The sequence below is a fragment of the Pelodiscus sinensis genome, chromosome 6 (genome assembly GCF_049634645.1).
Source record: "Pelodiscus sinensis isolate JC-2024 chromosome 6, ASM4963464v1, whole genome shotgun sequence".
In the NCBI taxonomy this organism is placed as follows: Eukaryota; Metazoa; Chordata; order Testudines; family Trionychidae; genus Pelodiscus; species Pelodiscus sinensis.
Window position 1 is genome coordinate 106,933,416 of NC_134716.1, and position 25,721 is coordinate 106,959,136.

The 25,721-nt window shown below is 43.7% G+C and overlaps 1 protein-coding gene across 9 annotated transcripts in view; it reads left to right on the top strand.

The window, feature by feature from the left end:
- The window catches only part of PRLR (prolactin receptor), a 261,793-nt gene that overhangs the window by 217,618 nt on the left and 18,454 nt on the right, over positions 1 to 25,721 (top strand). For 8 of the 9 annotated variants that reach the window (XM_075932555.1, XM_075932553.1, XM_075932557.1 and 5 more), the window contains 6 exons: positions 6,330 to 6,448; positions 16,318 to 16,450; positions 17,293 to 17,462; positions 21,629 to 21,795; positions 22,502 to 22,643; positions 24,447 to 24,576. In XM_075932555.1, coding sequence (XP_075788670.1) covers positions 6,379 to 6,448; positions 16,318 to 16,450; positions 17,293 to 17,462; positions 21,629 to 21,795; positions 22,502 to 22,643; positions 24,447 to 24,576 — 812 coding nt within the window. In that variant the 5' untranslated portion in view covers positions 6,330 to 6,378. The remainder of the gene's footprint in view (positions 1 to 6,329; positions 6,449 to 16,317; positions 16,451 to 17,292; positions 17,463 to 21,628; positions 21,796 to 22,501; positions 22,644 to 24,446; positions 24,577 to 25,721) is intronic. The other variant, XM_075932559.1, reaches the window with a different exon arrangement.

Sequence of the window (25,721 nt, forward strand, 5' to 3'; positions counted from 1 at the left end):
AGATCCTATGTCCTGCCCAGCTTCTCCCTTCAGTGTGTGATTCTCCTTCGATGCCTGTGGCAGGTCCTCGCCCAAGCTCTATTCCTGCAAAGACAGGCACATCCTTCTGAATGGGGCTGCAATCCCAGACCCACAATACCCTGACAAAGCTGGCCAAATGATCCCTCTCCCACTTCAGAGGCCAACATTCTCAGTGTCTCCAGTAGGATAGAGCTAGGTCCTGCAGGAGGGTACCCCCACTGCCTTTGCCTGGTTTGCCGGGAGGGGAGGGAGGAGGAAGAGTCTGGGTATTCTGCCTGGATCCAGCAGAGCACTCTGGGAGCAGGCATCTTGAGTCCTGTGGGCTGCACCTGTAGCCAAAGCCTCATGAGCCCTTCCCCTCCACCTACCAGAAATGGGGGTAGTGTAGCATGACATAAGGACCACTACATTCCCATGACAGCCACAGTGTGCCCATGGCCTCTCCTTCAATGTGCAGGGGCAGGATAGGGGCCCAAGCAATGGACACAAAACCCACAGGGCCACCTGCAAGCAGTACCACATGGCCTCTGTTCCGCTCTCCAAAGACTAATGGAAGGAGTGGGAGGGCTGACGCAATTGGCAAGGCTGCACAGGAACACAGGGCCATTCCCAGTGACCGTTGCTCGTGGTCACATCCCGACCATGGCTATTCAGCATCCCATCCCGACAGCTGGACAACGGGAGCCAGAGACTTCTGGTGGCAAGGGGTAGAAGCTACTTAGAGTCCCTTAGCAAGTTCATCTCTTCCTTCCTTCCTTCCTTCCTTCCTTCCTTCCTTCCTTCCTTCCTTCCCAGTGATGATTTTCCCTTTCACCGCTTACCTCATCAGCTTCCCCCACTTGTTGAGGCAGGTGGGTGGCACACAAGAAATTCTGTCCATGTGCAATGACTTGCCTGAGAAATGAAGCAACATTGCAAATATTGGGAAATAATACCCTGAAATCACAGAATCATAGGGCTGGAAGAGACCTCAGAAGGGCATCGAGTCCAGCCCCGTGCCCAAAGCAGGACCAACCCCAACTAAATCATCCCAGACAGGGCTTTGTCAAGCCAAAACTTAAAAACCTCTACAGATGGAGTTTCCACCACCTCCCTAGGTAACCTATTCCAATACTTCACCACCCTCCTACGCTATGTCTACAATGCTGGCAGTGCCTATGCAAATGAAGCTATGATTAGCATATTGTTGCAGTTCATTTGCATAATTTATTCATGCCATTTTTGCACAAAGGGTTTTTGTGCAAAAAGAAGCAGTGTAGATGTTGCTCTAGTGAAATATTTTTTCCTAATATCCAACCTAGATCTCTCCCACTGTAATTTGAGACTGTTGCTCCTTGTTCTGCCATCCGTCACTACTATGAACAGCCTCTCTCCATCCTCTTTGGAACCCCCCTTCAGGAAGTTGAAGGCTGCAATCAAATCCCCCCTCATTCTTCTCTTCTGCAGACTATATAAACCCAAATACTTCAGCCTCTCTTCATAGGTAATGTGCTCCAGCCCCCTAATCATTTTGGTTGCCCTCTGCTAGGCCCTCTCCAGTGCGTCTACATCCTTTCGGTAGTGGGGATCCAGAACTGGACACAACACTCCAGATGCGGCCTCACCAGAACCGAATAAAGGGGAATAATCACATCTCTGGATCTGCTGGCAATGCTCTTCCAATAATCACATCTCTGGATCTGCTGGCAATGCTCTTCCTAATGCAACCTAATATTCCATTTGCCTTCTTGGCTACAAGGGCAGTGTTGACTCATATCCATCTTATCATCCTCTGTAATCCCGAGGTCCTTTTCTGCAGAACTACTACTTAGCTGGTTGGTCCCCAGCCTGTAACAATGCTTGGGATTCTTCTATCCCAAGTGCAGGACTCTGCACTTGTCCTTGTTGAACCTCATCAGATTTCTTTTGGCCAGATCCTGTAATCTGTTTAGGTCACTCTGGACCCTATCCCTGCCCTCTAACGTATCTACCACTCCCCCTAGTTTAGTGTCATTTGCAAACTTGCTGAGGGTGCAATCCATCCCCTTATCTAGGTCATTAATAAAGATGTTGAACAAAACTGGCCCTAGAACTGATTCCTGGGGCACTCTGCTAAAAACTGACTGCCAACCTGACATCAAGCCATTGATATTTACCCGTTGGGCCCAACAATCTAGCCAGCTTTCTATCCACCTTACAGTCCATTTATCCAATCCATACTTCCTTAGCTTGCTGGCAAGAATATTGTGGGAGACCATATCAAAAGCTTTGCTAAAGTCAAGGTATATCACATCCACTGATTTCCCCATGTGCACAAAGCCAGTTACCTCATCATAGAAGCTAATCAGATTGGTCAGGCATTACTTGCCCTTGGTCAATCAATGTTGACTATTCCTGATCAGTTTTCCCTCTTCCAAGTGCTTCAGAATGGATTCCTTTAGAATCCACTCCATGATTTTTCCAGGGATGGAGGTAAGGCTGACTGGGCTGTAGTTCCCTGGATTGTCCTTCTTCCCATTATTAAAGATGGGAGCTACATTTGTCTTTTTCCAGTCATCCGGGAACTCTCCCAATCTCTCCCAATCAATTTTTAAAGATAATGGTCAAAGGCTCTAAAATGATATTTGCCAACTTCCTCAGTACCCTCAGATGCATTAAATCCAGACCCATAGATTTGTGTATATATAGTTTTTCTAAATAGTTCTTAACCTGTTCTTTCTCCACCAAGGGCTGCCCACTTCCTTCCCATACTGCATTGAAGACAGAGGCAAAAAAAGCATTGAGTACTTCAGCTTTCCCCACATCATCTGTCACTAGGTTACCTCCCTCATCCAGTAAGGGCCCCACACCCTCTCTGACCACCCTCTTATTGCTAACATGTCACTAGAAAACTTTCTTGTTACCCTTCACATCCATGGGCGGCGAGTTATATGGGCTTGTGGTGCCCATGCTCCAGCAATATTCAGAGCTGGGGGCCCTGCTCCAGCAATATTTGGATCTGGGTCTCTTCCCCTGGCCATGCCTGGAGCGGGCTCCGGCCCCTACCTGCTATGAAATGTTGAGTGACTGATTATAAAGCAGAAGCTGCATCTCTACAGTAACGGTAGTTCGAATTAGAGAGCCTAATTCGAACTACCTACTCCGTGCCGTGTGTAGCCGCGGGCACGGAGTCCGCACTAACGGGGATTTAAAAATGGCGGTGCCCGGCAAGATGCAAATGAAGCCTGGGATATTTAAATCCCGGGCTTCATTTGCAACTTCGAATGCCTACATTAGCCACCCTAGTTCGAACTAGGGTGGCAGTGTAGATATATCCTATGGCTGTGTCTACATTGCACCCCTTTTCCGGAAAAGGGATGCAGATTAGACACTTTGGAATAGGCAAATCCACGGGGGATTTAAATATCCCCCGCGGCATTTGCATTAACATGGCTGACGCTTTTTTCCGGCTTGGGGATAAGCCGGAGAAAAGCGCCGGTCTAGACGTGATTCTCTGGAAAATAAACCCTTTTCCGGAGGATCTCTTATTCCTACTTTCCGGAGAATCACGTCTAGACCGGCGCTTTTCTCCGGCTTATCCCCAAGCCGGAAAAAAGCGTCAGCCATGTTAATGCAAATGCCACAGGGGATATTTAAATCCCCCGGGGATCTGCCTATTGCAAAGTGTCTAATCTGCATCCCTTTTCCGGAAAAGGGGTACAGTGTAGACACAGCCTATGAGTGCACATGGATTTCCCTCTTTCTTTTAAAATGTGGCCTATTAACTATAGATTTAAATAAGAGAAATAAATAAGCTGTATAGATGTCTATTGCAAAGAGAATTCCATAGTCAAGGAGCATGTGTGCAAATGGGGTGTGGGGGGGAACCTGGGGGCAGATGGAGGATTTGCTGACCCCAAATGAAGTCACTCTGAAAACTAGAGAAGAGACTGTTAGTGAGGGAGAATGGATACCAAATTGGGAGGTGGGGAGAATAGATTATGATGGTATCAGGAAAAAAAGCAAATCTAAGGAAGGAAGGAAACAAACAGAATGTATAATTGTAAGATCCCTAGGCAAAGGTTGTGATATTAACTCTGTGAAAGTAGCTACCTGGATTTAAAAAAAAAAAAGGGTGGGGGGATATTGTAAGAACCAGGAAGTTGCGATCTGGTGATCTTTTAGTTCAGTGTTTCTGAAAGTGCTCCGCAAAATCACTTTGAGAAACACATTAACTGGCTGCCCCGGTTTGTTTCTTTACTGGTGCCGCAGCCACAGAGCCTTGCGGCTCCAATTGACTTTGTGTTGTCCTTTGCAGCCAAGGAGAGCCACGGGAAGTGGTGGCCCGGCCCACTTTGGCTGCAAAGGGTGAACCAGAGGCAATTGGAGCCACGAGGCTCCGTGACCGCGGCACCAGTAAATAAACAAACTGGGGCAGCCAGTTAATGTGTTTCTCAAAGTGATTTCACGAAATACTTTCAGAAACACGGTTTTAGTTGACTTTGTTTTTAAAGAGCAAGCTGATAAACTACTAAAAGCTAACATGCTGGGGAAAGTTAAATGTATGCAGTGTAGTTGTAGTCATGTCAGTCCTAGGATAGGAGAGAGACAAGATGTGTGAAGTAATATATTTTATTGGACCACCTTTTGTAGATAAGAAAGACAAACTTTTGAGACACACAATACTCTTCGTCAGGTCTGGGGAAAGCATTTTGCCTTGCACAGCTAATCTGTGTCTAGATTACATCCCTCTTTCAACAGGTGGATGTAAATTAGACACTTCAAAATTGAAAATAAAGCAGGGAATTAAATATCACGCACTTCATTTGCATAATCACGTAATTGCGCTCTTTCGAAAAAGTGCCATTTTGAAAGTAAAACCGCGGTCTAGATGCAGTTCTATTGAAAACAGCAGGCTTTTTCAAAAGATCCTATAGAAGAAAAGCTAAAGAGATTTTTTAAAAGGTAAGCATAGTTAATAACACATATAATGCAAAAGCTGTGAGGAGACTCTTGAAGCATCAGGAGAAAAAAAAAGTCAATAAGGACAGGAAAAGGAGAACTGTAGGCATAGACTCTTTCTATAAAGAATATAATAAACACTGCAAGAGAAATACGCAGTGTTATTCACAATGAAAATATAAAGGTGAATTATATTTATGATAAAAGTGTTAGGTTATACATCACAAACTGAAGAAAAATCAGAAAAAAATGAATTATAGCAAAGCACTGGAAAAATAGGTGTATGTTAATCTGTCAATGGACCATATTCATGGAATTTTGAATGAGGTTAACAGTGAAATATGACTAGCATGGGGATATCAATCTTTTATTGGACTGTATACTGTCTGATAGCTCCTGGTCAAAAACTGAAAGAAAATATCCTGGAAATGAAAACTAAATCAAATATGATGGGTATCCAGGAAACATGAGGGAGGGAGAGAAACAATAAAATAGTGGTAGAATCACTTCTGTGAAGGGGATTTGTGAGATTGCATTAACTGTTTGCAAAACAAATTTACTGAGGAAAATAAAAAGGAGCATAAACACTGGCAAGTCAAGTATAAAAGTATAAAGAAGGCCGAAAAGGGAATTAGAAGAGCAGCTAGCAAAAGACACAAACTAAAAGCAAGAAATTTTTAAGAACATTAGAATCAGGAAGTTTGCCAAAAAGTTATTGAAGCCACTGGATGATTGAAATACTGAAGGAGCCCTCAAGGAAAACAAGGCTATTGTGAAGAAACTAAATGAATTATTTGTATTGGTCTTCCCTGTAAAGGATGTGCACGGTAATCTGCATTCTGAGGGATACCTGAATTTAGTTTTGCCAACCCAAACAGTTCAGAAAACATGAGTTAGGCCCCTCATCATCATGACGTTGACTCAAGAGTCATGTGAGTGAAAGAAAAAAAAAGACAGGTTCTTTTTATTTACTTTCCAGTTTTTGAGCATTTAGAATTCAGTAGGTCATGTTCTCAAACTGTTCTCTACAACCAGAAATTAAATACTTTTTAAGTGAAAACTAAGATACACATATTTGCATGAATCTGGGGCTACAGCTTTAAAAAAGGCACCAAATATCATAGGCTCTTGATCAAATCACAAGAATAGGGTATGCTGTGAATTTTAATTGTGGCGCTGCTAACAATTTGCCAAATGACCTTTAGTCAGATACTTAACCTTTCTGTGATTCATCTTCCCTATATATAATATTAGGGACAATAACTCTTATTCAACTACAGGTGGGTGGTGAGGATTTATTAGCTCAAGTCTGCAAAGTGCTTTGATTTCATAGTGATATATACTCATGCTAAATAATATAAAATGCTGCACATTGTTCTATTTTTCAGCTAACCTCTAATCCTGCTTTTCCTGCTGAAGGAGGAGTAGGCAAACAACATGAAGCAAAAATTGGCATCATCAGTTAGATTAATATTTCTGCTGTTTCTGAACATAGAGTGTTTGAATGGTAAGTAGAAAAGTATATACCACATGTCCTGAAAATAGTTTTTTAAGAAAAATCTGAAGTTAAATCATGGCTATCCTGATCCTCATTGGAACCTATACAGTCCAGCACCCTCAGGACCTGACCTGTGCCAAACCAGAGAATTTGCTGAACCATAGCAGGTCAATATTGTCTAGCAAACTTATCAACATTTCCACTGCTTTCTGGGCTCTTAGAAGACATTTAGGGGTAAATTGGAGCTAAAGAACAGCGCAGCACACTGAAAGCCAAGACTGATGGCTGTAAACAAATTTTATGGGGCTGTGGGAAACTTGGCCACACCCACAATGAGTGGCCATACAACTAACTAAAATGATGCTGGACCATGGATGTTGCTGGACTAGAGGGGTTCAAACTATACAACTTAAAATGACCAGTTTGCTTAAGAACTCCTATACACAGATTTTGAAGATGGCTTGATTGCCTCTATTTTCTTGTGAAGTTGTAAGGACAGGAATTGATGATTTGTAGATTCATAGAATAAGGTGGAAGGGACCTGGAGAGATCATCAAGTCCAGTCCCCTCCACTCACGGCAGAACCAAGCACCATCTAGAATAGATCATCCCTGACTGATGTTTATCCAACCTGCTCTGAAATATCTCCAGTGATGGAGGTTCCACAACCTCCGTAGGCAGTTCATTCCAGTACTTAACCATCCTGCCAGTTGTCCGAGACAGAACATCAGAAATGGCTGCCCGTCGCAGGGAGCCATAGCCTGTAATACCTCTAAGGCTGGTATAGGGGGCTCTGTCTGTGAGGTGGAGTGTTTTCCATATAAGGGCATGTAAATTAATAATCTTCCCCTGCTCGCTCCACCCATTGCAGTGAAAGATCAGGCAATGGGCTGACTTGTGCTCAGGCCTGCTACTCCACCCACTGCAGCAAAAACCAACCTATAGGGTGATAAGTTCACAGGCAATAAAACAGGCAGGCAGCCCCTCTCCCACGGGGGATTCGCATCGAGTGAACACCTGACCTGATCACCCAGACGCCTTGCACCCCCCACTCTCGAGTCTTACTGAGCATACTCCGAGTTGGTCGACCCGAGTGGAGATAGTTTATGAGCATGTGACCAGTACTTGTGTTCCTGCTGTCTCCAGAACTGGTATAACCCCCACCACCACCACCATCCCTATCCTGATTGATTTTTTAGTTGTCCTTATTGCTTGTCAAGTGACAGTGGCTAAAAAGTTACTAAGTTAGTTTATAAATAGTTGTGGTTTAGGTTTTTTACTGTTTCCTTGTATAAAGTTGTGTAAATAATCAGCCCTATGGACAATACCAGTGTTAATTCAACTGTTCCTAACCCCTGGGCAGTTATTGGGAATTATTGTGATTTAGAAAAGCCTCAGGGAATTGTTTTGTGTTGTCTGGCAATCTGTTTAATTTTTGTTCTGATGATTGTCTGGCGTCATCAAAATAAAATCAGTTTGTGCTTTTTAAAACCCCCAGTTGTGGTCTCATCCTTTCCGGCATCCCTTCGAACCTCGTGTATTACGGGGACTGACACCAGTAAGGAAGTTTTTCCTAATGTCCAATCCATATCTCCCTTGCTGCAGTTTAAGCCTCTTGTCCTATTTAAGCTTCTTGTCCTATCATCAGAGGCCAAGGAGAATAATTTTTCTCCCTCTACCTTGTAACACCCTTTTGGATATTTGAAAACCACTATCATGGCCCCTCTCTGACTTCTCTTTTCTAAGCTAAACAAGCCCAGTTCTTTCAGTCTTCCTTCATAGGTCATGTTCTCTAGACCTTTAATCATTCTTGTTGCTCTTCTCTGCAGGGCCGGCCTTAGGCCGATTCGACCGATTCAGCCGAATTGGACCCCGCGCCTAACGGGGCCCCAGAACCCGGAAGTGCTGGCGAGTTACAGATCCAGGGCCCTGCTCCACCACTATGCGGAGCTGAGTCTGGCTCTGCCTGGAGCAGGCCCCGGCTTCCCCCCACCCCCCGCCGGCCCTCCCGCGCGTCCTCCCACCCCACCCCAGGGGCGTCCCCCTCGGCCCCGAAATGTCCCTGACTTGTGCGGCTCCTCCTCCCCACCTGCTGCTGACCATGCATGGCGTTGCACGTGGACGGGGAGGACGCCCAGGCATGACATGACGTCACGGCCCGGGATTTTGACACTCCTGGGAAGCACATTGCGGAGCCTTACTGGCCCCAGGTTTGGCCTCTGGGGCCTGAGCACGGACTCCGGCCCCGCAACGGGGAAGGCAGAAGGTAGGGAACAGGCTCGTGCGGCAGCGGCGGTGACAGGGGAGGGGGGAGAGTGAGGAGGAAGCGGCAGCAGTGGGGGGGAGAGAGAGGAGGAGGTGGCGGCAGCGGGGGAAGGGAAGGGGCTTCGGCGGAGGAGAGGAGGCAGAGGGGGAGGGTGGAAGGAGAAGGGGGTTGGGTGGGGGGAAAGGAAGGCACCAAGAGACAGGGGTTCAGGAGAGACAAATGGCAGGGGGCCAAGTGCAGACAATGAGGGAAAAGGCAGGAAGGGAGGTGTCAGTGGGAGGGGGGGGACAGGGTGATGCTGGGAGAGGAGAGGAGATGGGAAGGGCATTGGGGGCTAGAGGAGGAGGTGCTGGGCGAAGGCTTGAAAAGAGGGGTGGGCATGAGAAAGATGGGGATGGAGCAAGGCATGTGTGAGGGCACAGAGGGGCAGGAGGGGAATGAGGCAGAGAGTGGTGAGGGGGTTGGTATCAGGGAAAAAGGGGGTAGGAACAGTGAGGGAAGGGGGAGGCACCAGGAGGGTGCAGGGGTAAGGGAAGGTGCAGGTGCCAGTGGATTATGGGGTGAAGCAGAAGGGCAGACACCTGCAGGGGAGGGACCAGCACCAGAGGAGAGAAGCAGGGCAGGTGTGTAGATGGAGGTGTTAGAAGAGAGGATGAGGAGGGGTAGCTCACATGATCAGAGTTGGGCTATTGGAGGAGTGGGCACAGGGGGGAGAGAATGGCTGGTGGAGGGGGGCAGGTCACAGGAGGGCTGAGGGCAGTGAGAAGGGCAGGAGTCAGGACAGCAGAGGAGGGTGAGGAGTTGGGGGGCAGCAGGCACCAGAGGAGATGATGGTGCAAGGAGAGGAGACATGGCAGCAGAGAGAAAAGGTCAAGGTTTATAAAATATTTATTAATAACTTGGTATGCTGCCCATGGCCAGTTTGTTTGTGTCCCGCAGTGCAGTTTGGGTTTATGTGGGGATCAACATGTGGCCAGCAAGTCGGAGCTGAAACAAAAAAGTAGTCAGTGTAATGATCTTCTGTTGATATGTGTTTCAGTAGTTAAATTCTTGGACTGTCATTGCTCATGAAAAGTACTGTCACATGGGTAGAAATCGGGTAAATATTGCATTTTATTAATATCAGCAGAGCTGACTTAAATGGGGTCTGTGTGTTGTGTAGTCTTGCCTTAATTTTTGTATTCATGCCTGTCAGTGTGAGAGAAGCTATTTGTATATATTTGCTTACATATGCAACCACACTTAAGTTGAGGCCCTCAGCATGTTCTATAAGTATCAGTGTGGCCCCTGGGGCTTCCAAAGTTGAGTTGCCCTAACTCATCCCTGACAGGTGTCTATCTAACCTGGTTTTAAATATCTCCAGTGATGGAGATTCTGCAATCTCACTAGGCAATTTATTCCAGTGTTTAACCACTCTGACAGGCAGGAAGTTTTTCCTAATGTCCAATCTAACCTCCCTTGCTGCAATTTAAGTCCATTGCTTCTCATCCTAACCTCAGAGGTCAAGCAGAACAATTTTTCTTCCTCCTCTTTATGATACTCTTTTAGATACTTGAAAGCTGCTCTCATGTCCCTTTTTGGTCTTCTCTTTTCCAAGGTAAACAAGGCCAATTTCTTCAGCCTTGCCTCATATCTCATGTTCTCTAGACCTTTTATCATTTGTGTTGATCTTCTCTGGAGTTTCTCCAGTTTCTCCATGTTTGCTGAAATGTGGCACCCAGAACTTGACATGATACTCCAGCTGGGGCCTAATGTAGATGGCTCATTCCCTGCCTAGGGGACGTGAGACTGGGTGGGTTAATTTCCAATCCTCCTGTTTATTCTTTTCCTAAGCCAGGAGAGCACGGTAGTTCTGATGGGGGCTCTGCAGGAAGGCAGCCTGCACTGCCCCCTTCCTGAAACCTTGTGCAGGTGTTGAACAGCTGTCCAGCCCACCCTAGAGGTGACTGCATTTCAGTGTGCCTGAAGCAACACTGCACCAGCAATGGACAGGAGAATGGCCCCCGGGCATGGCTTGCTCATGACTGCTTCAGTCCCATTGATGGGCCTCAGCCTCTTTCCTTCGCAATGGGGCTGTAGACTCTGGGGAACAGGAGTGGAGGCAGGCAGAGGTGTCTCTATTAATCATTCTCTATTAATCATTCTCTCATTGAAGTTTTTAGCTTTGTATTGAGTCCTTTTACATGGAAACTTTGTATTGCATTTTGGTAGAATAGTCCCTAGGACAAGTGAGGCTGAGACTGTCCCTGTGGGGTGAATGAGGTGGGAATGGATAAGGCGGAAGGTGAGCACCTCTGGGCAGTTACAAAGGTTGGAGAGGGGATGGAAGCCAGATCCAAGATCAATGAGCCCTGGGAAGTGAGCCCATTGAAAGGAGACTGGACCTGTGGATGCCTTGGGGGTCTGCAGCAAGGACCTGCTTTGGAAAGCCCCCTCTTTGGAGGTGAATGTGGCAGCATTGAGACACCACCCAGAAGCCGACAGACACTAACTGCAGAGTCATGGGACGGCTCTCACAGATCTTGCACATGCATAAAATGAGAGATCTGCAGGAAGGTGGGGGGGGGGCGTAGTGAGGAGGCCGGAGGGATCAGTTGCCCCGAGAGACAAATAATATAAAATTTAGTTAAAAATAGATGTCACACATTTTTAAAAGGAATACCATGTCTCCTGCCTTTTGTCTATTTTTGTCTCTTTAGGCCCCCAGTTAAAATTTTCAAAAGCACTTGAGTGACTAAAGTCATTTTTGAAAATTGGACTTGGAAATCTAAGCTCAGATTTTCAAAGGTAATTAAGCTCCTAAAGAGATAGTTGCCAACTTGGATCTTCAAAGATATCTATCTGATTTTTACACACCTTTGAAAATCTTGTCATAAGTGTCCTAGTCAGTTCTGAATGTGAGATGTAGGAGCCCAGTCCTAATTCCTTCAGGTTTATTTGTTTGTTTATTTATTTATTTGCTTGTTTGTTTGTTTGTTTATTCATTCTGTGGGCAGAGTATGGGCTCACAAGAATTCCTCCATTGTTTTACCATGAGTCTCAAAACATTTGGTGTTTTTCTAAAGACCTGGAGTCAATTGATTATGTAGGAATCTCAGCTTTCATTTAAAAAGAGTTCTCTATACTTCTGGGCCTTACCGCTAAGGAGGAAAGTTTTAAAACATGAACCCTAAATACTCAAACAAAAGGCCAATAAAAATCCAACATGTTTTATTTTTTTAAAAATCTTATGATTTGTAGACCAGTCTCATAACTTTGTGAAGGTGTTCCTTGTGATTTTTGGGGTTGGCAATATTGCTCTTTGATTGGTGAATTTAGAGAGATCTCTCCCTTCAGTTTCCCTTTCCACCCTCCTTTTTTGTCTCAGGTCATCAGAGAATCATAGAGACAATGGAGAGTAGGGTGAGTCCATGATTCTGGTTAATGACTGGTCAGGGTGACTAACTATTATCAGCCAGTGGTCTGAATGAGCTATCTACTGCCATCTGTTAATCAACTGTCACATCTAACTGAAAGTCACAGAAGATGGAAACAGGTTTTATTTCTGGTGGCATAGAGTCTATTTGGGAATCCTCAATTATATCTGACACTTTACATCCAGTGTTTAAAGGCAGAGCTGACTAGAATCAATTGAGAGTCCTTGTCTTGTCTCAGTGATCGTTTGAGCAAAAATCATTGATAAAATCTTGTGTAGACTGACCTAGGACTCAACATGCAGGCAATGTGTTGAAGGGCAGTGCAAAGGCAGCAATGGTGTGGTGAAGTAACATATTACTAGTGAAATCATTGGTGCTGAAATCACTAAGGCCTGGAATTTGACCACAGAACTGACACTTTCTTAACAAAGACTCCATTTTTGCTATTTAAAAAATAAATCAATGTAACAGAAAACTGCAAACTTAATAAGCATACTCTCTATGCCAGGGGTGGCATCTGAGATGATTTTCAGTGGCACACGGGGTGGGAGCTCAGCCCCACCCCTAACCCCACACATAGCAGGGAGCCCATGCTGCGGCTCGAGCCACCAGCTCCAGCTTCTTGCTAAGAGAGGTGGCATGGGATGCATGGTATGGTGCAGGGGCCAGGTGAGCTCCATATCCTTGGGGCTGCCCCTGCCCAGCCTAGGTGTGCAACTCATGGAAGCTAAAGAGTTAACAAACAACTCCCCTCCTGTGCTACAGCTCTGCCTCCCGCTCTGGGAGGGGGCAGAGCTGGACCTTCAGATCCAGGCTGGGCAGCTGGTCACATGTCGGGTGCCAGGGCCCAAGCTGTGCTGTTCCCTGCAAGGTGTGTGCAGGGGCAAAGAGCTCTTTTCCCAGTGCCCTGCTGCTCCCGGCTGGGCTGGAACCAGCCCTGGGGTCTGTCCACCCCAACCACAGAGCTGCAGCCTGCAGGTGAGAGGTGAGCCCCCTCATAAGGCTGGGCTGGGCAGGGAAGTGCCTCTGTCCTCCTCTCCTCATCCAAGTGCTGTTCCCCAAGGTTGCAAGTTCCAGCACTAGTGCCCTGCCAGTCTGTGTATTGAGGGGAACAGGGATGTGGGGGTAGTAAGGGAGTGAAGGAGGATACAGGGGAAGGATTGAAGGGGCAGGGCGATGCAGGGCAATCAGGCTAGGCGGATCATGGGGCTGAGGGGAGCGAGGCTGGAGCAGAGGAAAGGTGTGAGGGAGGGATACAAGTTCCCTTTGCAGAAGCTGCACTTTCCTTTACTCCCCACTCCTTTGCCTCCCTTCCCCCATCACAGCACAATCCTCTTTGCACCTTATTCTTTTTGAATGAGAATTGCAGCCAGTTTGTAGGCGATGCCAGAAAGCTGGGAGGTCTGTACATTATTTAGTAATCTGTAGCTCCTCTGCAGGTCTCCAGCAGAGTAGCTGCTTTTAATGCCAGTGCATATTTCTGCTGGCAGCTCAGACCCTCGTTCATTATTTCCCCCAGTGCTCTGAGCTGTGTCTGGCTGGGGTTTGTTGCTTTTCCATGGATCCGTCTCCTACAGTCCCTGTTCTGACCCCTAAGTTACTGACAACACCTCATTGGGATTGCCAGAAAATAATCCAGGCCGAGGGAGACCTCCTCCCTCCATGATATTGAATGCCTTTTGGTTTAGGAATTTTAAGCTAAATGGCTGCTGCTTCTTCGAGTGCCCCATGGGTGCTCTACTGATGGCGTCGGGCTCATCCCGGTGCTGCAGCTCGGAGATTTCCAATAGCTGTGTTCAGCCAGGTCGTGCATGCGCAATCAACAGCTCGTGCTATTCGCACCCTTTGATCATTGTGTGCACCCGGCTTCCCACTCAGTTCCTCTCAACCATCCTCGGCCACAGACAGAGCTCTTATCTCCTCAACGTTTCTTTCAATCTCCTCAGGACAACTGTTTAAAAAAAAAAAAAAAGCTTTTAATTTAGTTGTAAATAGGTTACCCCTTTTTTACTCAGCATTTCTTTTCTTAGTAAAAAAAACCCCCGAAAACAAGTGATTTAATCCATGGCTTCCTGGTCAGCCGGTAGTGGCTTTAGCCACAGGCTGAAATTGACCAGAAACCTCACTAACACCAATAACACTGGTCTACAATTTTTTAGAAGTCGTCTGCTTCAGAGATAAAATGTGCTATTTATTACGTATTTTGATGTGCTGAATTCAAATATGACAATTAAACAATTGATTGGCTACTGTTTCCAAGATATTTAAGTTTTTACATTTTACGTCTATGTATATTGTGTAGATAGTAGAGTTTTAATCATAAATTGTAAACCTAGGTCTTTTCATGTGTTTATGGTTGCTTTACATGATAATATTTCACCTGTCCTGTTTATGTAACACTTTAAAAATCAGCAAAAGCGTTATATAAATAAAATTTATTATGAAACAAAAGGCAAAAAACTATTATGTACATAGTTTAGTCCTATTCAGTATCTACTCGGTGCTTCTTGGCTTGTCTCTTGTATTCATTAAATGCTTGTCGCTCACTGCTCTGCAGTTCGGTGGAAAAAAATCTAGATGAGAGTGCAAAAAACGTATCTTTAGTGACATGTTGCAACCAAGGCTTTTGTATGCCTTGAGGAGGTTTTTCACCAACAACCTGTAGTTGTCTGCCTTGTTGTTTCCGAGAAAATTTATTGCCACTAACTGGAAGGCTTTTCATGCCGTCTTTTCCTTGCCACGCAGTGCATGGTCAAATGCATCATCTCGAAGAAGTTCACGAATCTGAGGACCAATAAAGACACCTTCCTTTATCTTAGCTTCACTTAACCTTGGAAATTTTCCATGGAGGTACTTGAAAGCTGCTTGTGTTTTGTGCATGGCCTTGACAAAGTTCTTCATCAGACCCAGCTTGATGTATAAGGGTGGTAACAAAATCTTCCTTGATTCAACAAGTGGTGGATGCTGAACACTTTTCCTCCCAGGCTCCAATGACTGTCGGAGTACATCTAGTCTGCAGACCAAGCAAGAGAGCAACAACCTTCAAATCGCCACAAAGCTTCCACTGATGTTGGTCATAGTTTATGCACCTCAAAAGTTGTTTCATGTTGTCATAGGTTTCCTTCATATGGACTGCATGACCCACTGGAATTGATGGCAAAACATTGCCATTATGCAGCAAAACAGCTTTAAGACTCGTCTTCGATGAATCAATGAACAGTCTCCACTCATCTGGATTGTGAACGATGTTGAGGGCTGCCATCACACCATCGATGTTGTTGCAGGCTACAAGATCACCTTCCATGAAGAAGAATGGGACAAGATCCTTTTGATGGTCACAGAACATGTAAACCCTAACATCACCTGCCAGGAGATTCCACTGCTGTAGTCTGGAGCCCAACAGCTCTGCCTTACTCATGGGTAGTTCCAAATCCCTGACAAGGTCATTCAGTTCACCTTGTGTTATGAGGTGTGGCTCAGAGGAGGAGGATGGGAGAAAATGTGGGTCCTGTGACATTGATGGTTCAGGACCAGAAGTTTCATCCTCTTCCTCTTCCTTGTCTGACTCAAGTGAGAATGATTCTGGTGCATCAGGAACCGGCAGTCCTTCTCCGTGGGGTACTGGGAATATAGCTGATGGAATGTTTGGATAATGCACAGTCCACTTTTTCTTCTTTGACACACCTTTCCCAACTGGAGGCACCATGCAGAAGTAACAATTGCTGGTATGATCTGTTGGCTCTTTCCAAATCATCGGCACTGCTAATGATGGTGTCGTCTACACGGTAAGGTTGGTGGGGGCTGCTCTCCCATTGACTCCAGCTGTTCTTCCCATTCTGGTGGAGTACTGGAATCAACTGGAGAGTGCACAGAGATCGATTTAGCTAAGCAGACATAAAAAATCAACGCCCATTCCATAGATCACTATATTGTCAATGCACCGCATAGTGAAGACAAGGCCTTTTTCTTACAGATTGGTCAATGTGCTCTTTATTTTAGCAAGATATGTTTTAAAATACTATTAGATTCTATGTAGTAATAATTCATATATTCAGGTTTGCCTTTGCACAGTGTATTATATCCAGTCTGTGAAATGTGTCTATCTCCTTATACCTCCCCATCACTGTATTACCTAAATATGCAATGTATGGTATTTGTAAAGCTTATTAACTAGGTTGATTCATGTACTTTCCCAGAGCAATCACCTCCTGGAAAGCCTGAGATTTTGAAGTGTCATTCTCCAGAAATGGAAACCTTTACTTGCTGGTGGAAGCCTGGCTCAGATGGAGGACTTCCTACCAACTACACTCTGCTGTACAGCAAGGAAGGGTGGGAAGCTTTGGCTAATTATTCTGTAGAATAGATTATTACTTTGCATCATACATATTTACAGCATCCAAACTCTCGCTTTGTCTTCAAATTGCAGATAATTATCAGATGGCGAAGATGTTCTGATAGAATAGAGGAATATGTCCATGTCAATTTATGGATTTTATTTTTGTTTTATAAATGCTAATTTCAAACTCTGTTTTGAATGTAATCTTTAGTATGGCTTTGAGCCTTCCTTTGGCAGTTGAAAGAGTAGGGAATCTGTGTCTGGAAGTCTGTGACAAAGCCATCAAAGGCCATCAACATTTAATAGCTCTGCCTTGGAGAAATAATGAGGTTGCTTCAGTAAAGTCATTGACTTTGAATGAACTCTATACACAGAAATCTATCTGTGGGCTGAAATTCCCCTGATCTAAGCAGGTGGCTTGGAGAGCTGCAGTTGGACCCCAACCAAAGAGAAACAAAATCTTTTTTTTAAAAGGTGTTTCTCCAAGAAAGGGAAGTAATTCCCTGCCAGGAGCAGAAAACTGTCAGTGGGAATGCCTTCTCTAAAGGACTTAGGCCTTGGGCCAAATCCAGGGACTCTCAAAAGGGGATGAAATGAGGAATTTTTTACTTGTATTAATTGATTCAGCAAACCAGGGCTAAGAACTGCCAAACCTAGCCAAATTAAGCAATGAGATTACTTTAAGCATGTACTTAACTACTTGTGGTGGCAGAGGTACATACATGCTTAAGTTAAGCTTCTTTTAAAGTGTTTTGCTGAACTGTGGCCACTATTAGTAAATCAGATGGTTTACTTAATTTCCTGATCACTGATCTTTTTCATTTTTTAATTTCAGAAAAGAACAAACGTATGAATGTCCGGATTACAAAACTGCAGGTCCCAGTTCCTGTTACTTTGACAAAAAGCACACCAATCTCTGGACATCTTATAACATTTCTGTTAAGGCAACTAATGAGATGGGAAGTAACATCTCTAAACCTCATTATGTGGATGTGACTTCCATAGGTAAGAGTGGGGGCAAACAGAAAATAAAGTGGAGATAGTCCTGAGCTATACATCAGAGAATCAGAGAAAGCATAGAAATGTAGGGCTGGAAGGAAACTTGAGAAGTTATCTAGCCCGTCTGTGTACATACAGACCACTCTGACAGAAGTTTGTTTAGTCTTGTAGTAAGAAACCTGCAGCTTGCAGGCCACATGTGGCCCTTCAAGGCTTTGTATATGGCCAGGAGACATTTTGTTTACCTTTGCTCCCGCACAGGATTGCCAGATTCTGCTGTTTTCCACCCATGTAGGTTTTTTCCTGCCAGTATTAGTAGGGTGACATGTACATGAAGCAAGGGCACTTGAAGTGATGCACGTGCTGGTTGCATAAAATAATGACTGCGAGCACTGTTCACTACTTCAGTTTAATCAGCACAGCCCACAAATTCTAGATACACAAGTGCAGTTAGCAAAGCTATCGTACCTCTGGAGACTGTCTTGGTTACAACAATCTTGTGGCCCACTGAGATGGACGGCCACCCATTCACTAGCCTAGGTTGGCAATTGCTTGTCCAACCTGTTTGTAAAACCTCCAAAGGATGCACATTCCACAACCTCCTGGGGAATCTGTTTAAGTTCTCACATCCTTGTGGCAAACAAAGAGAATTACTTCTTGTATTATCCTCAGTGGACAGAGAACTTTCTTCTTTATAACAATTAGGGATGTCAACATGTAGACGGCTACATGATTAACTGATAAGCCTGAGCTTATTGGTTAATCCTGTCGACTACGCATTTCTGCTCTCCCCCCACTTCCTCTGTATCAAAGGCAGCAAGGAGGGGAAACGGGAGCTGGTGCCCTGCAGAGCCAGCTTTTAAGCCAGCTCCCCATGAGCACAGGATCTGTCTTCACCCCTCTGCCCACAGGCAGCCGTGCAGAGGGTGAGGGGGCAGGTGGGAGCCAAGATGCATAAAGAGCTGGCTTTCAAGCTGCCTTTCCACACATGCTGGTTCTGTGGACATGCCTAACCCATACCCCCCTTGTTGCCTCCTACAAAGGCGGGGAGGGGTAGGTGAGAGTTGCCTGCCCCCACCTGTTCTGCTGCCTCTATTAGTGGCAGCAGCACAGGTGGGAAGGGGAGGCTGCCACAGAGCAGTCCCTGTCCACGGCAGGCCCTGGCTCGCTGCATACAGAGGCTGATTTGCAGCATCAGCCCCTGTCCACGGGGCAGGGTTTCCACGCTCCCCGCAGACAGAGGCTGCTTCTCAACCCACGGAGCAGTCTCTGTCTGCAGTGAGCCTGGACCCACCACAGACAGAGGTTGCTCTGCAGCCAGTTGAAACTGGCTTCCCTTACGTACCAGCTCCCACCTGGCACCCTGTGCTGCTGCCTCTGATAGAGAGGCAGAAGTTCGGAATGGCAGGGTGCTCCCTGGTAGTGGGGCCGGGAGTGCTCTGGCTGCCAGCCCTGCCCCTAGGGACTATTGAATAGTCTGGTAACCACTAAAATTTTACGCAGTTACACGATTATTAAATTACATTCCTAATAACAGTCTTTTACATATTTGAAGACTGCTATCACATCCCATTTTTGAACCTTCTTGTCACTAAACTAAAAATGTCCGTTCCTTTCCTCACAGAACATGTTTTCTAAAGCTCTTAGCAATTTTATTGCTCTTCCTTATGCTGTCTCCAGTTTTGTTCATATCCTTCTTTAATTGTGTCACCCATAACTAGACACACTATTCGAGCTGAAGCCCCACAAAGCCTGAGCAGAATGGTACCATTTCCTCCCATGACTTAAATGTAACATTTCTGCTAATACAGTACACACCAGAATCATATTTGTCTTTTTTGCAACTATACCGTATTGTTGGCTCATATTCAATGTGTAATCCACTATAACCCCCAGATTCTTTTCTCCAATACAACTGCTTAGCCAGTCATTCCCATTTTCTATCTGTGAATTTTATTTTTCCTTCTTAAATGTAGTACATAGTCCTTATACTTCAAAACAACTCCATCTAGTTTCTGAAACTTTATCCTGAAACTGCTGATTGTGAAATATGTCTTTATTTAATAGGGAGGGAGCCATATAGGAATGACATTGATAAGCAGATAATTTCCATTTATTTTAAACTAGAAGATTTGTTGCTCAGGTCCTTAACTCAAATAATTTTTGTTTTTTCTTCATCTAAATCATTACTCTAGGATGGGGCTGGAGATGAGGGGTTCAGCCCTCTCTCACTCCAGCAGCTTGGGGCCAGTTACAAAGCACCTCTCTATGGCCGCTGCTGCTCCAGCGAGCACATCTGGGTAGGGGTACATGTCCCCTGGCTGAGGCAGGTCCAGGTTTGTGTGCTCCCTGCACTCACCAGCCAGAGTGACGAATGCAACAAACTTTATGAAGGCGAACAGCCAGCAATGTTCCCATATGATAGGGAGCCAGGTTCAGTGCCCCCTCCTGCCCTAAAGGGCACCTGGGGAGTGGGAGGCTCTGGGCTGGGGCAGTCCTGGAGGGAGGGAGGGAGGGAGGGGGTGCACCCCCAGCCAGCCCCTTTCATCTGTCTGGTGATTCTGACTCTTTTCTGTGTGGTTTAATGAGAAATAATCCCATTCCAGGCACATCCCATTTTCCTGGCACAGCCTAATTCTTACCTTTAAGTTATGATAAGAGCTGCATACCGAATCTGATGGTCCTAGCTCTTATCGTTTAGGAGGAGTTCTTAAACAAATGGTCAGATGGACAGGACAGATGGATGGACAAACTCTCATGTCCAAAAACCATATGATGTGTGTGTTGTTTATAAATAGATAAAATCTTATTAATTTTTGATTGACTAATTGGCATCAGGTTTAGTTAAAATTATCTGATGTTTAGCTCAGGTTTAGTTAAAATTAGCTCATGTTTTCTCAGTGGGTTGCTGACAGTTTATGCTACTCCATAACAGTTCAGATTCTAAATATATCAGACTAGATTATTTTACCTCAGTGTCTTCCTGATCAAATTTTGCTTAATTTACAAAGGTAAAGATACTTGTTCTAGCTGGTATCCCTAAAACTCAGTCTGGATTTTGAAAACTGAATAAGGTTCTTCCTGGTTTATGTTTCATAACTAGAACTATGACTCTGTGGGGTAAATGTTTCTGTTAGTTACTGTATTAAAGGCATGATCTGCAAGAGTGCTGGAAAGGGGCTGAGGTTTATTTTTTAATCCCAGTCACATGACCTGGCTCAAAGTTACAAAGATCAATGTCTTTTTCACAACACAGGAATTATTGCCCACTGCTTCTCTGAGTTGACCTTAGGCATCTTCTTCAGAAACGTATTAGCAAGGGACACACAAGACTTACTTGTATTCTAGGACCAGAGGTTCCTAATGTCTCCTGCCAAAAGTGTTTCTGTGAAAGCATTTTGAAGTAGACCCATATTAGGGAAGTGTGAGCTGTACTCTTTAGTTTATTTTGCAAAATGAGGGGCAGGGTTACATGCATACATTTGGTATATTCAAAACCCTAGTGGCTCCAAGCCACACTGAGATCATCCTGCTTTCAGTGTTTTACCAAATGTACATGTTCTGCTGATACAAAGACATCTATTATCAGGTCAGATGGTTTTATTCTATGAAAGTGTGTATAGTTTATGTCGGTATATATTTCTGAAGCTTGACAAATTCAGCAGAAAGTCTAAGAGAAACATGAACAATAGTGTGACAAGTCAACTGCCAGTTCAAACATACTCAAAAAGAGAGAAAGAAAGCCAGAGAGCTAATGAACTATTACAAACCCCAGATGTCTTTTTTTATTGGCTTTTCTTATTCAGTGTAAATTGACACTTCCTGAAGTAAATAAGTTAAACAAGGGGTGGCCAACCTGTTACATACAAAGAGCCAAAATAGTGGTGGATACAGCGCAAAGAGCCAAGGGAAAAAAGTTGTTGAGAAAAAGAAAAAGGGGGCCCAGACTCTGTCCTTTTAAGAGCAGAGTAGGCATTGTCCTTTTAATGGTGGCCATTTTGAGCAGCCATTTTGAAGGATGCATGGGACGCTGCGGCTCTGTCTCTTTTTGCCTCTTTTTTTTTCTTTGAAGAGCCGCGGGTTGGCCGCCCCTGTACTAAACCTTAATAAGTAGGCAGCTTCCCTGGTAAGAGAAACTAGAAGTTTCAGTGTCTGATCTTTCATTTGTACAGTTCAGCCAGACCCACCTGTAAATCTGTCTCTAGAAGTAATACAGTCATCTGGGATATTTCATCTTTGGGCAAAGTGGTCTCCACCTCCATTGGCTGATATCAGATCTGGTTGGCTTATACTTCATTATGAGTTACGACTAAAGTCTGAAGAAGGGAAAGAGTGGGAGGTAAGGAAATGGCAAACTTTCATAGTGGATGTTCCCTTTTCCCTAATTACCTATATCTTGGTATATACAGCTCGTTATCAGACAAGGGTCAGGTTACAAGTAAGGGTATCCATACATGACCATTGAAAAGAAGGAAGTATTTCTGTGGTTTGGAGGGAGGGAAAGTGAGAATTCTAGATATTTACATTATTGTACTGAGACTACAAGAGAGAGAAACTGATTACAAGAAAGAGTACAGTTGATTTTCCTTGAAATGGCTATCATGAATATGTCTATCTCAGATACTAGAGAAAATATCACACTTCGTGTGTTCTTTATGTCATAGAGTCAGGTTTCTTGAAAAGCTTTCTCAATAGGCAACAGGGTTATATTTCTTTTGCTCTCACATCTGAAATGGAGTTGCTAATATTGGAATGAGTGAAAACTAAACTGGTCCTCAGAAATCTAAAATAAGCCATACGCTCTAGAGTCCTGGAGAAATTTTGGTCTCATTGAAGGGAGATTTGATATTGACCTCAATGGGTCAGGATATCAACCTTATTTCTTTGTAGTGCCCATTCTTTAAAGTCTGTGGGTAAAATTCTAGTTCCACTGAAGTCAATGGCAAAACTCACTTTTACATTAATGGAACCAGGATTTCACTTTATGATTTATATAGAAGAATGCCCCAGTTCCTTATAGTTTCTATATTTTTATTTCTTTACAGACTATTTTTGTTGGACAGCAAACACATTATAAAGCATTTAAATTGCATCCTGGATTGAAATACATTATAGAAGTTCGCTGCATGCTAAACCATGGAGACTGGAGTGAATGGAGCTCAGGAGGTTACATTCAGATCCCTAATGGTGAGTGGCTGAGAAGCTTTCTGTTGATTTCTTTTTAAAATCGCAGTGACTCCAGTGTGTTGAAATGTTCCCATATGGCAGCCCTGAATACTGATGTCACCTATACACAGGAAATGTACGGTATGAGAAAGAGATGCAGTGCAACATTTATAATATTTAGGTATGGCACAGTAGTTCATCTTCCTGGTCCATTATTTAGTGTAACAACTATAAGTGCTATTTAATGATGTGATGGTGAGCTTTGGACATTAGTTAACTGGGAACTAGATGGAGATCATCAGCTCATTTCAGACAGGACATGAAACTGTACTCACCATAAGATGGTAACAAATTTTTACCAACCTGGTCTGGGTTTTAGCTGGTGGCTTAAATATAACAGACCTCAGATCTTGATACCAAACTCCTTACCCATGCTGCACTGTTACTCATCTCTGCTGTTTTATTAATTATATTTTTCATGTCTTGATGGCAGTAATTAAAATTTTCACATGTAAGTAAGGATCCTAAGTATTATTTTCAGAACTGATTTTTAGGCACTTCAGCATCAAATCTCGAGAGTTAAAAAATCAAAGATTCTCAATAGCTTGAGACCATATTTTACCTCATGTGGATAATCACAACAATCTTACTTACTGAAGTGTTACAATCAGCAGTATCATATTTAATGTGTTAACCTTCGACTTTCTCTATGCTTTTTGTTTTTGTCACTGATTACATCAGTAAGACACCAACCCAATCACAATAAATCTTTGGCTGTGATCAGACATGTAGATTAGGCCTCTTAAGTACCAGGTTTGTGGTCACTAAGCAAGAAGCATATAAATGCTTCCTATTTCCTATCCCTTAAAATCAATTCAGCCTTTTCTGGGAATGTATGAGAGTAGGGAAACACTGGCAGTGAGACACACATCAGCGAACACTTGGAAGGAAGGTTTCAGAGAAGTAACTGTGTTAGTCTGTTGCAGCTAAACAACAAGGAGTCTGATGGCACTTTAAAAACTAACAAATTTATTAGGTTATTGGAGCTCTAAAATAATACTCCTTGTTGTTTTTACTAGGAAGGAAAATGCAGCTTCATCAGCTACATTGGTGGCTGATTTCTTTTTGTTATCACAGAGTTTTGGGATGATGACTAGAGAATTGAAGGACACTTTTTAAAAGTGTTTTTTATGGAATAATTTGAATATAGACATATTTACAATGTATCTACTTAGAAAATTATATGGCTCATATTACCCCAGTATCTAAGTACCTTACAATTTTAATGTATTTATCCTCACAGCATCCCTGTGATGTTGGACAGTGCTTGTTGTTCCCATGGCTCATATTACCCCAGTATCTAAGTACCTTACAATTTTAATGTATTTATCCTCACAGCATCCCTGTGATGTTGGACAGTGCTTGTTGTTCCCATATTTACATGCAGGAAACTGAGGCATAGAGTAACTTGCCCAAAGTCACACACCAAGTCCTGGAGAAATTTTGGTCTCATTGAAGGGAGATTTGATATTGACCTCAATTGGTCAGGATATCAACCTTATTTCTTTGTAGTGCCCATTCTTTAAAGTCTGTCGCAGCACAGACTTCAACCCAGATTTCCTAAGTCCTAGTTTAGTGTGCTAACCATTGGACTATCTCCTTCTCTACTGATATAGAAATGAAAACTTTTTTTTCTTGTATATAAATATACCCAAGTCTGACTGCTCTCTACCTGTCATTAATTTATACATTCAGGATTGGTTTTATTCAGTGTACTGAGAATCAGTTATGTTTATTAACTAGATAATTTATGCAATTTCACAGGCCAGCCCCCTGGAAGGCCTGAGCTACTGAGGTGTCGTTCTCCAGAAAAGGAAACTTTTACTTGCTGGTGGAAGCCTGGCTCAGATGGAGGACTTCCTACCAATTACACTCTCTTCTACAGCAAGGAAGGGTAAGAAACTGTGGCTTCTTATTTTACCTTATATAAGTAGAACCCTGCGCAGATACAAAATTTGTATCTTTATCCACATTTTTATCCTTAAAAATGAGCCACGCATAACTACATGGACATCTGTAGATGCGGATACCTGCAGATATAAAGCGGATAGCCACAGATTTGCAGAGCTTTTTGTATAAGTTTATACAATCTGAGTTCTCATTTGTTCTTAAGTTGTAGTTAATTATTGGGAGAGTAAAAAGTACTTTAAGATTTTTGTAAAAATGAATTGTATTGAGAAGCAGCAGTAACAACTTCATAATTGAGATTGCTGTGAAGTTTCTGTTTAAAACCACTTTTTCAAACTGCTCTGAAATACTCTATGCATTATTGTTATAGCTGAGGTTGTCCCAGCATATCAGAAAGATGAGATGGGTGAGGAGATTCCTTCTATTTGATGAACTTCTGTTGGAGAGAGAAAGAGGACCCTGTGTAAGCTCAAAAGCTTGTCTTTCTCACTAACAGAAGTCGGTCCAATAAAAGATATTACCACATCCATCTTGTCTTTCTGGGACATACTGACAGTCTTAGCCAGATTTTCTTAAAAATGTTATTCCATTACAAGGCTCAAGATACAGTTTGTGGTACAAATTTTGGGTCTTTTAGTCAAAGGCTTCTGAAACAGAAGGCCACCCAAAATTACCTGTTTTTAAAATTATACTCTTTACATCAAACCTTTCACACAGAGATCTATAGACAATAGTAGGGTAGATCCATACAAAATGTGACAATGGTAAGGGCATTCTGGGGGTACAAGTGTCTGGAACCGAAGTCAGTCTCCAAAAAATTATGAATAAAAAAAATTCAGTGTTTTTGTTTAGTTCTTGGGAGCAAGCTACTTTTGGCTTGTCCCAGCATTACTCAGGTTGAGGCTCATTCGGGAAGTGTGCAGACACAAGTTAAAGTGGTGAGAAACAAAGCATGAAGCCGGTAGGCTCATCATTTTGTCTTATCTTCCTGCTTCTTCAAGGGAGATGGGAGACTAGCCCATTTCCCACAGTCAAGGACTTCCTCCTCTATCCCTAATTTGGATATATCTATCTAATTTGGATATATCCTAATTTGAGGATATGTCTCCTCAAGGTGGAAGGGGTAAATTC